This window comes from Chrysemys picta, chromosome 2 (assembly GCF_011386835.1).
Source record: "Chrysemys picta bellii isolate R12L10 chromosome 2, ASM1138683v2, whole genome shotgun sequence".
Lineage (NCBI taxonomy): Eukaryota > Metazoa > Chordata > Testudines > Emydidae > Chrysemys > Chrysemys picta.
The window spans coordinates 148388296-148399321 of NC_088792.1; the positions used below are offsets into that span (position 1 = coordinate 148388296).

At 44.3% G+C, this 11026-nt stretch overlaps 1 protein-coding gene across 1 annotated transcript in view; it reads right to left on the reverse strand.

Annotated features, from left to right (window-relative positions):
* The window catches only part of LOC101939573 (histone H2A.Y), a 24384-nt gene extending 13890 nt beyond the window's left edge, over positions 1–10494 (reverse strand). The window contains exon 1 of the mRNA XM_008173923.4: positions 10057–10494. Coding sequence (XP_008172145.4) covers positions 10057–10479 — 423 coding nt within the window. The 5' untranslated portion in view covers positions 10480–10494. The remainder of the gene's footprint in view (positions 1–10056) is intronic.
* Between the last annotated feature and the right edge of the window lie 532 nt (positions 10495–11026).

Genomic DNA, 11026 nt, shown 5'->3' on the forward strand with positions numbered 1-11026 from the left:
CTCCAGACAGGAGACAAGGTTCTATTTCTGCTCTGCCACTGGCCTAGTGGGTGACTATGGGCAAGTCACTTCACCTCTATGCCTGAGTTTCGCCATCTGTAAAATGGAGATAACGATGTTTACCTCTTTTATAAAGTGCTTTGAGATCAACTGATAAAGATAATGTATTATTGTGTTGAAAGAGTAGTTTTGATAGTCCTGGATCTTTTGGAAAGCAATGAACATGCAGCTTTCAATTCACCTACTATTTCCCTACTCCTCAATTAAGCCAGTTTTCAAAACAGGAACATTGTTTCCACTTAAAGAAAAATATCTATTTCCACACTAAGGAAACCCACAACCTAACCATCTTTAGCTTTCAACAGCAGCCAAGATAAATGAAGGCGTTAAACAATGTAAATCCTCAAATTTAGTGTAATCCTCCCAAAAACAGACTGGCCTATTAGTGTAAAGTGTCATCCCATCAACCTGCACATGCCTGGGAGACTGCCTGATAACTGTCTAAAATTTCAGCCACTTTTTTTTGCTCCCAACACTGAATTACAAAATACAATAGTACTTATTATCTGCCAGGGAAAACTACTGTCTTGACATAGTCCCACGTCTCCCAGACCCAATTATGAGGTACAGGGTGCAACATTTCCTTCCCTTTAATATATTTGGGCAGTTTAGCAATTTATTTCAATGAGACATCACTAACCAGAAATCTAAGCAAGCTGTAAGTATCTGAACCCTATATCTGCCCCAACTTTCCTTACCAATTTAAATTAAAAAAATAAAAATAAAAATCATGATTTCCCCTATTGTTCAGTCTTCACAAAGTGTTGTCAAATGCATACAAGTAAATAGATGGAAAAAGGGTCTCTTTCCCTTGCGTGTCCACTCCCCCCGTTTTTCGGCTACAATCTCCAATACTACTTGTAACATTAGTAGGTAAAAAGATTTCAAACAGAAGTATGATTTTTAAGTTGTGTCCCTTTAAGACTAGTCCCCCTACTTTTATTTCCTTATAAAATGCTTGATACATTTTTATTTCCTGTTGCCACCCAACAGTCCATTATTTTTCAGAAGGTGGAAACATTTAAAAAATGCAGGGCAGGGTTTATGCATAATAAACTATTTGCACAGCGGCAGTTTAGAAGAATACATCAGCTTTATCTACTCAAGGTGGGGGAAGGGGAAAAAAACATCACACAGATAACTTTGTATATTGATGTATTAATCCTCGAGTCCCGATTGCTACCATCAGAAAAATGAGTAACGGAACAGAAAGTTATTTCAGAGAGATTTATAGGAAAGGTACGAGTGAATTTGCTATTTGAGACTACTGATTTCAAGGATTACCCTTCGCCACCCTAACGTAGTAAAGTTAGGGTTAGGGAAACTGGAGAATCCCCCTAAACCAGGCTTTTAACAGAAACACCCCTGAAACTTTACCATGCAATGAATACCACTGCCCCATAATTAGTGTAATTTCCCTTTGATTTCATCTCTTCTTATACATACACATTACATTTGTCATTACATATAAAAAAATCTGAACTCTACTTTTCTGTGAGCTGCACAACATTTTGGGGCTATTAAAAAATGAACAAGGAGGGGATTTACAAGTTTCCCCACAAACTCCTAAAGAAAACTAAATTCAGACTTCCACACACATGGACTCAAGTGACAATGGAAGTAGTTGTGGAGTCAGTTAATAACTGAAGATAGGACTGGATAGAATGTTTCCTGACTAGGAATTGCTAAGGACCAACCAGCCAAAAAACTAAGCCATTCAGAAATATTAAGTTCCGCTAAAACTGGGAAGATTGCAGCTGGCCCAGAATTTCCACTGGCACTGTACCATATTACCACAGTGGGGAAACAGCTTCACAATGAATTAAAGAAGAGAACAGGGACATTATGAAACATATTATTGTACTGGGTGTAATAGTAGCTATCTGAAAGTGGCACTCAGGTCAGAGCACCCTCCACTTCACAGTACGGCTTGAAGGTTCTGATTAGGCTACTTCTCAAAGAGGACTAAGGAATACAGAGGGAGTTAAAAAATTGGATGACATTTTCCATTCAACATTCCACATCCAGAGAGGGAAAGAGAGCTCCCTGACCAAGATAGAGCTTAAAGTTTAGAAACCTAATGTCTATATTAAAGGGTCATTACCAACTTGAAAACTAGCCTATTTAAGAAATTGTTAGAAATCCACCCCCCACTAATTTTTGATACTTAAAAATATATATATATATATATATTTTTTAACCACACAGCATCAGGAAAGACAAAAAAACCTACATAAACAAGGGAAAATGGAAAAAGGAAAATAGTAAAAGTGACTAGAGCACAAAACTCAGACAAATGTGGTGGTTTTATTTTTTTTTTTTAAACCTGATGTTATCTAGATATCTTGGGTACTTATATGGCCCAATTATCTCTGTAAGCCTCACAATTGTTTTTATTTATGAGGTGGCAAAGTACTATTCTCCCCATTTTACAGATTGGGAATGATGGCACAGAGACACTAAGTGACTGTCAGAGGTCACACAGGAAGTCTCTGGTAGAGCTGGGAACTGAACCATGGTCTCCAGAGACCTAAGCTAGTGTCCTAACTAGTGGGCTAATCTGTCTCTACCCTTTAAAGAATTGTATCCTGCTCAAGCAGAGATCTCTTGGAGACAAAACATGATCAACACAACAATGGCTTACATTAAACATGCATACTATTTTAGTGATTAACATGTGAAAAGCACCACTGTTTAAGCAAGTGCAAAGTCTTCACACCTGTGTATAGTAATTTGGTAGTTTAACATTTAAATACTGTACCTGCTCCAGATGTTACAGTATTACTCCAGTTAAACTAGTTTAAAGACTGAAAAGGTTAAGAAGAGAAGCTGTTTTTGGAAACTCATTTGAGCCACTGTTGCCACACACATGCATTGTATGTTAGGCCAGGTCTATGCTACCAGCGCTTTGGTGATCTAGCTATACCACCAAAGCACTCCTAACATGTATGCTGCTTAAGAACATAAGAATGACTATTCTGGGTCAGACCAATGGTCCATCAAGCCTGGTATCCAGTCTTCCGACAGTGCTCAGTGCCAGTGCTTCAGAGTACAATTATCGAGTAATCCATCCTGTCATCCACTCACAGCTTCTGGCCATCACTGGTTTGAGAGACACACAGATCATGGGGTTGCGTCCTATCTTGGCTAATAGTCACTGATGGACCTACCCTTCTTGAACTTATCTAATTCTTTTTTGAACCCAAGTTACATTTGGGTCTTCAAAACATCCTCTGGCAAAGAGTTCCACAAGTTGTGCATTGTGTGAAGTACTTCCTTATGTTTGTTGTAAACCTGCTGCCTATTAATTTCATTGGGTGACACCTGGTTCCTGTGTTATGTGAAGGGGTAAATAACACTTCCCTATTCACTTTCTCCACACCAGTCATGATTTTATAGACCTCTATTGTATCCCCTCCCCCCTTAGTTATTTCTTTTCTAAGCTGAACAGTCCCAGTTTTTCTTAACTCTCCTCATATGGATGCTGTTCCATATCCCTAATCATTTTTGTTGACTTTCTCTGTACCTTTTCCAATTCTAATACAACTTTTTTGAGATTGGGGCCCAGATACGCACACAGTATTCAAGTATGAATGGACCATGGATTTATATGTTGGCATTATAATATTTTTCTATCCCTTTCCTAATGGTTGCTAATATTGTTAGCTTTTTTGACTGCCACAGCACATTGAGCAGGTGTTTTCAGAGAACAATCCATGATGAGTCCAAGATCTCTTTCTTGAATGGTAACAGCTAATTTAGACCCCATCACTTTGTATGTACAGTTGGGATGTTTTCCAATGTACATCATTTTGCATTTATCAACATAAAAATGTCATTGCCATTTTGTTTCCCAGTCACCCAGTTTTGTGAGATCCTTTTGTAAGTCTCTGCAGTCAGTTTTGGACTTAACTATCTTGAGTGATTTTGTATCATCTGCAAGCTTTTCCAACTCCTTTTTTCAGATAATGTAGGAATAAGCTGAACAGCATTTACCCCAGTACAGATCTTGGGGGGACCCTGCTATTTACCTCTCCACTGTGAAAACAGACCATTTATTCCTATCTTTTGTTTTAACCAGATCCATGAGAGGACCTTCCCTCTTAGCCCATGACTGCTTACTTTGTTTAAGAGCTTTTGGTGAGAAACCTTGTCAAAGGCTTTCTGAAAGTCCAAGTACACTATATCTGCTGGATCACTCACGTCCATATACTTGCTGACAGCCTCAAACAATTGTAACCGATTAGTGAGGTATGATTTCCCTTGACAAAAACCATGTTGACTCTTCCCCAACATACCATGTTCATCTGTGTGTCTGATCATTTCGTTCTTTAATACAGTTTCAGCCAATTAGCCTGGTACTGAAGTTAGGTTTACCGGCCTGTAATTGTCAGGACCGCCTCTGGAGCCTCTTTAAAAAAGAAAAATCAGCATTACAGTAACTATCCTCCAGTCTCCTGCTACAGAGGCTGATTTAAGCGATAGGTTACACAACACAAAGTAGTAGTCCTGCAATTTTATATCGAGGTCTTTCAGAACTTAGGGTGAATACCATCTAATCCTGGTGACATATTGTTTAATTTATCAGTTTCTTCCAAAACTACTTCTACTCACAGCTCAGTCTGGGACATTTCCTCAGAACTGTCACCTAAAAAGAATGGCTCAGATGTGGGAATCTCCGGAACATCCTCTGTTGTGAAGACTGGTGCAAAGAATTTATTTAGCTTCTCCGCAAGGGCCTGGTCTTCCTTGAGTGCTCCTTCAGCTTATACTGGAAAGACTGCTTTTGCCTCTACAACTTATTCCAGGCCCCACCCACAAGAGCAAAATAAATTATACCAGCAAAGGTGCAATTTTGCCAGCACACTATATCAGTGAGAGATCACAACTCTTCATACCCCTGACCAACACAGCTGTGCCAGCAAGTGTGTAGTATAGTCCTGACCTACTTTACTATAGAAGAGGACAAATGTATATAAAAATCAGTAAGGTTTTCAGAGGGTCACTGCTCTCTAATCCTGACCACTAGTCATTCTTCTGGCAAAGAATGACTAAATGAGGCTTTGTTCCAAAACAGTCAGTTCTATCCCTTAAAGAAAAAGGCCACTGATTATAAATTGTCTAAATTAGCTATCCAAATTACAACATTTTCAAAACAGTTTACCTATCACAGATTTGGCATTTACATGCCTGTGAAGGGGGCTGTTTTTGGTTCAATATCAAGTAGTACTGAGTCAGCTTTACCATTAGAAATCAAAATCTCAAAGTTTGTTGTAAGACTTCTTAGTTAATCTTCTGAAACCAATTTCTGCTGCTTTCTAGTAGAGAAGCTTAACCTCTCCCCTAGTTTTCATAAAATAGTCAAGATGGCAGGTTCTTGTCTGCTCATTAGTGTGAGCTTATAGCGGGGCAGTTACCCTGCTCCTGAGAGAAAAGGCTAGGCTGACTGAGGAAGCAGCCCCAATCAGGCCACACCTGGCCCTGTTATAAGGGCTCAGGGATAAGCTGGGTCAGTCTCTCTCTCTAGCTGTGGAAAGGGAAGGACCAAGCTGTTGGGGAGAAAAGGGTACCTGGAGTGGAGCAGGGCTGGGGAAAGGCCAGAGGAGCTGGGGAGCTCCAGCCTGGCAACTCCCTGGGCTGAGGCCTTGGTAAAGGCCTATGCAGGTATTTGGGCTGGGAGGTGCAGCCCAGAGATAGGCAGAGGGTCCAACCTCCTTGCCAATGATGAGTAGCCATGACAGACTGCAGTTTGCTCCAGGGGGGGGGGGGGGGGGGGGGGGCAGCGCTAGATGACTCAGGCAAGGGGGGTGAGAGGGTTGGGGGTTCCCCTGGGAGGGGAGACCTAGACTGTGGTGGGGTACTGCTGGGGCAGCACCCCAAGGTAAAGGGCACGGGAGTCCAGGAGGGACACAGAGGGCCAGCGACAGGCAAGACACTAGCCAGTAGGAGGTGCTCTGTATGCTGGAGAGCTAATTCTCGAGATAACCAGCAGGAGGTGCTGCACCGGTGAGTCTCACTTTGCTTCAGTACTATATTTGACAGGTGAAACCAACTTGTCAAAAAAATCCACTAGGTCATCCTGAATACATCCCCTGCCATCTGACATTGTTTAGGGCAGTGGTCTCCAAACTTTTTGATCGTGCACCCCTATCAGTAAAAAAAAAAAAAAAAGGCTCTACCATTGCCACCCCAAGTGTGCAAAAAAAAGTGCTCGGACTCCTGCCCGAACTGCTGAGCGCACACACAAAAAAACCTGCCCAAACTGTCACGCACCCCAAAGGATCCTATTGTGCACCCCACTTTGGAGACCACTGGTTTAGGGTACAAATAAGACTCCACCACCCATCTATCTTGGGCTACACTTTGCATGACCACTATGTTAAGTCCCATAAGCCTTCCCTCTCTGGTAGCATCCAGAGGGATTCTTTCAGTCAGCTCCTTTAGCTACAAGGTTTATCCTACTCACCATAGGTGCTCAAATGGCACACACAATTTGGAATGGACATGGGTTGGCCAGAAAGGGTTGAAACTTTGCAGAAGTTCAAGACGTACAATAGCTTTGAGGAATAAGACTAAGATAGAATATAGCAAGGTTTCAGATATAGTACTTCCACTGTCTTGAAGTTTCTGAGCAGAACAATAATTTGTCTAAAAAGTCTCTTGCTTCATCAGTGAAGCTGCATTTAAGGAGTCCAACCAAGGGACAAGCAAACTGTCTCTGCTCTGCTGGGTCTCTGAGTGCCAATGCACAGCAAGGATTCAGGAGCATAGCTGATAGTTCCACCTCTATATTTAGTGGCAGACAGTATATACTAACTATAGAGCTGTTCTATCAGAATGAGTACACCACCTGGTTGCTGAGGTTGTTCACGAGGATTTGAATCTTAGGCAGTTAAGTCACACCTCCATCACTCAAGGTTGCCTGCAGAATCAAGGTAACTACAACATTGGTCCAAGTTTTCTTCACGATCATAGTGAGACTTTAGATTTTAAAAAAGTAATTTCTACAGAAGCAACATTTCTCTCAAGGGAAATCTCACTATATGCCACAGGTAAGCAAATGCTTGAACAGGACTTGGCCTACCTTAGTAATTTACACTTTGTAATTAAAACAGTTCTTTATACTGGCATTTTCCTTTAGTATAGGTTGCAAGCCAAGCTTGCTGTTACCATACCCACAGCCCAGGAGCAATGACTTGGAAAGTAACCTGGGTACTAAGCATAAGTGACTATTACTACCATTAGGCTAATTTAAAGTACTTAGATGGTGGAATTCAAGAGGACTAATGATATTTTCCTATTCAGGAGAGCAAAAAGACTCTTTTGGATTTAGAAATTTACATTTTTCTTGCAATCTTAATAGTTGTAATATGTCTTATTGTTTAAATTAAACATCTCCTGTGCAGGATCACTGTTCAGCACAAATCTGGAAATGTTTGCTGACTGAAGCTGATGTTCCAGCAGAGACAGAACAGTATGGTGTTGTGTCCCCTCTCTTTCTCTCCTTCCTCCTCCCCCCCTCCCCCTTTCAGCTCAAGAAAGTTTGGTTTAAAAGAATTTTCAACTATTATGTGTTGTCTTAGTAGATTCCACATTTTACCTGCACAGCCATATTCTAGCATTTTTGGGGGGGAAGGGGGAGAAAAAAAGCAACCAAACTTTAGCCCTAATCTTATGACAACTACTTTAAGTCTCAGAGTGAGTCATTTGAATGTTTTATTTCTGCTTTTATACATTTTGAAGAAGTGGAAGAGTCTCAGTACTAAGTGTTGTTTTCTTAAGCAATAAATCTAGATGTTCAGTCTTTTCTAACCACCATTCTAAACTTCCTTTTGTTATTTAGGTACTGCCATGGGTGAAGTTTGATGTGCAATAAATATGTGTCTTGTGACACTATGGGGCTCTCTTACCTTATTGATGATATGGATTAAGTCCAAGATAAAGGACTAGGCAAATAAATATCAGAACTTCTGGAAAGATTCACTGGTACACAGAGATCATTGGCCACCCCAAGGAAAGAAGCATTTAAGTCAGGTAAATCCCTGTATTCTATTTACCATCATGATTATGCTACTAGAAGATATTCCTAGAATATGCTGCTACATTTAACCTGATGTTGTGTTTATAATATTGCTTGTTTATGATATAGTAGCAGTGCTTCACTTAATTTGAGACAGCATTTAATAATACAATTTGTTAATCATTTGCCCAGAAGTAGGAGATGAGCTTATCATAGACAGTTATTCAAGGATAATTTCTTAAATCTTGCAAAGCACTCCTACTTTAACCCTTACAATTATATCCCTTTGCTTTGGGTCAGGAAAGACCATATGCACAAAAGGGAAAATGCCCATAAAATACAGCCTGTAGAGAGCTCTTTGTGACTATTTTGATTGATGATTAAATCTGCAATGAGTTAAAAAATGAATTCAGTTCTCAAGACAGAAGCAAATATGGTTATGTGCATTTTTTAAATTTAAATAAGTCTATACAATCTAGGTGCAGTTCTCGAGCTTCTGCAAATTTCCAATGTGATCTTGTTCAAAGTTTGGGTATTCCTGCCATAAGAGTGCAAACCCCTGTATACGCATTAATGTTAATACTCCCGTGAGGCTGGAAATACTATCCTCATTTTATGGATGTAGTTTCTGTGAGTTTGAAATTCAAGGTCACAAGTTCAACAGAATGGCCTTCCCTCACCATCCTGTACTCATTCCTCCAGGTTCTGTACTACTTAATGTGGTTACTGCTGTCTTTAAGAGCCCTCACTGAACTGTAATTTGACAGTGAGAAGAGCCTCAGTGGAGTACAGAGTAGATCTTCACTCATGTCTAGAGATTAAACTTGAATACTGTGGTCTAATAACTTTGAGCAATGACATCCTGCTTGCGCTATCCATTAAGTGGAAACATGGTCCCTGACCCATGGGTTTTACTACCTTAGACAAAAATAACTGACTTTTCTAGCATTACCTACTCCTGTAAAGGAAGGCAATTCTTAACTGCAGAAGACACCTCCAAGAACCTAAACCCAGAAAAAGTTTCAAAGAAGTTACCTTAAGATTATTTACAACCAAACTATTTACTACCACAGCCATCTGTGGTAGAAAGCAAACTTTTTGAAAAAGCCTAACATGCATATGAGACTCAAGTAAACTTTTTAATGCAGTCTCCCTCTTGAGTTGACTCCGCTCTCTGATCCGGCTTCCAGATGTGCAATTATTAATTCGCGCTGACCTACACTTTGCAGCCCCAGCTTTCGGAGAGCGCAGACATCGCTACACTCTCAGGGGAGAGGAGGAAACAAAACTAAGCTTGGCCGAAGGTTCTTTTCTACCTTCAATTCCCTGCGTATCACGGGCAGTTTTGAAAATCTTCAGATTACTTCCTACACCCCCTTGGAGCACGGAGGGGGGCAGCTACCACGTTGCCAGCGGGGAAGCTGAGCGGTCACAGCGGGTCACTGGCGAACTTAGGACCGGCACCTCCCAGTCCGGCCCCCCGCCGCGGAAACGCGAGTGGCGGCTGCCGGGCTGGATGGGAGGCACGGACGGTCACCGAGGGGAACGCAGCCCGGCGCGCGGTCTGACAGCCGAGGACAGGGCCGCTGGCTGGGGAGTCACTAACCCGCCGTCCCGGGCCGGCGCCAGGAGCGCGCTCGCACCCCGCCGGCCGGACTTTCACCCGCTCGCCGCAGGCAGCGCCCGGCCCAGCTGCCTTGGAGACGCTTCCGCGGGACGCGGGCCCCGCTCGCCCGCTTAGGAGTCCCGAGGCGCCCGGCGCGATCGCGGCCCGAGGCAGCTCGGCGGCCCCGCTCCCCACTGCGGGCCCCCGCCCCGGGAGCTAGGGCAGGGGCGCGCCCCGCCGGAGGGACCCCGGGGAGCCAGGTGCCCTCTCTCAGCGCTGCCGCTTCGGAAGAGGGCGCAGGCACCCGGCGCTTCCCGCCAACAGGAGCCCGGCCGGGTCGGCCGCCGGCCCCGTCCCTCCCGCCCCTCACCATGGTTTCGCCGCTGCCGTGCGAGGTCCGGTCCCGATTCCGCCGCGCTAGAGCCGCCTCAGGAGCCGCGAGACAATAAACCGCCTGAGCGCGAGGAGGGAGCCTGGCCTGCCGCGGCCGCTCCAAGCCAATCAGGCCGCCCCATGCTAGTTTGAACCTCCCGCCCCGACCAATCCCGCCATCGCTTCTTGTCTCCTCGGCTGGCTGGCCCCGCCCCGCGGCCCGTTTAACGGCTGTTTTTCCTTTGCACACGGCACGCAGGGGCGAGGGAAGTGAGGCCGAGGGGGCTCGGCGTGGGCGGGAGGAATGGGAGAGTGACGTAGCCAGTGGCCAATAGTAGCAGCAAAACCGTCCTCGGAAGGCGGGGCTACACGAATGATTGCTCTCACTGCCAATGGAAAGAACAGAAAGTTTCCCGCCCATTCTCTCCCCTTCCCCCCACTTGTTTGTTTGCGCTCAGAAAAAATGGAGACGGGGGTTCCGGGCGGAGTCGCCTCTCCGGCAGCCCACGTAGGGGAGCAACAGTGCATCCCCCATATCCACCCCTCCCTCCCGCAACGGGGACCGAACCCCCAACTCCTTCCTCCGCTGCAACGGGATGGGGCAACCCCCAGCCCCCATCTACACCCCTCCCCCATTCAGTGGGGCATGCACCCATCCCCCATATACACCCGCAGCTGCCCCATAGTCTACATGGTGGGGAACTTGCAGCCTCAATGGGTGTGACCTTCCTCCCCCATACAGAGGCCCCACACCTATCACCTCATGTATGCGGCAGCCCCCAAGATGCCTTCCCACCTACACAGGTGGGTGCCCCACCCCGACACAATTATTACTTAGTTGCATTACCTGAGCACTCAGAGGCCTCTCTCAGGTGCTGGGCCCACAGTGCTGGGCTCTGTACATGTCTGAAGAAGACACACCTAGTCCATGCCCTCACTGAGCTTCTCGGGAAAGACAAATGCCATTC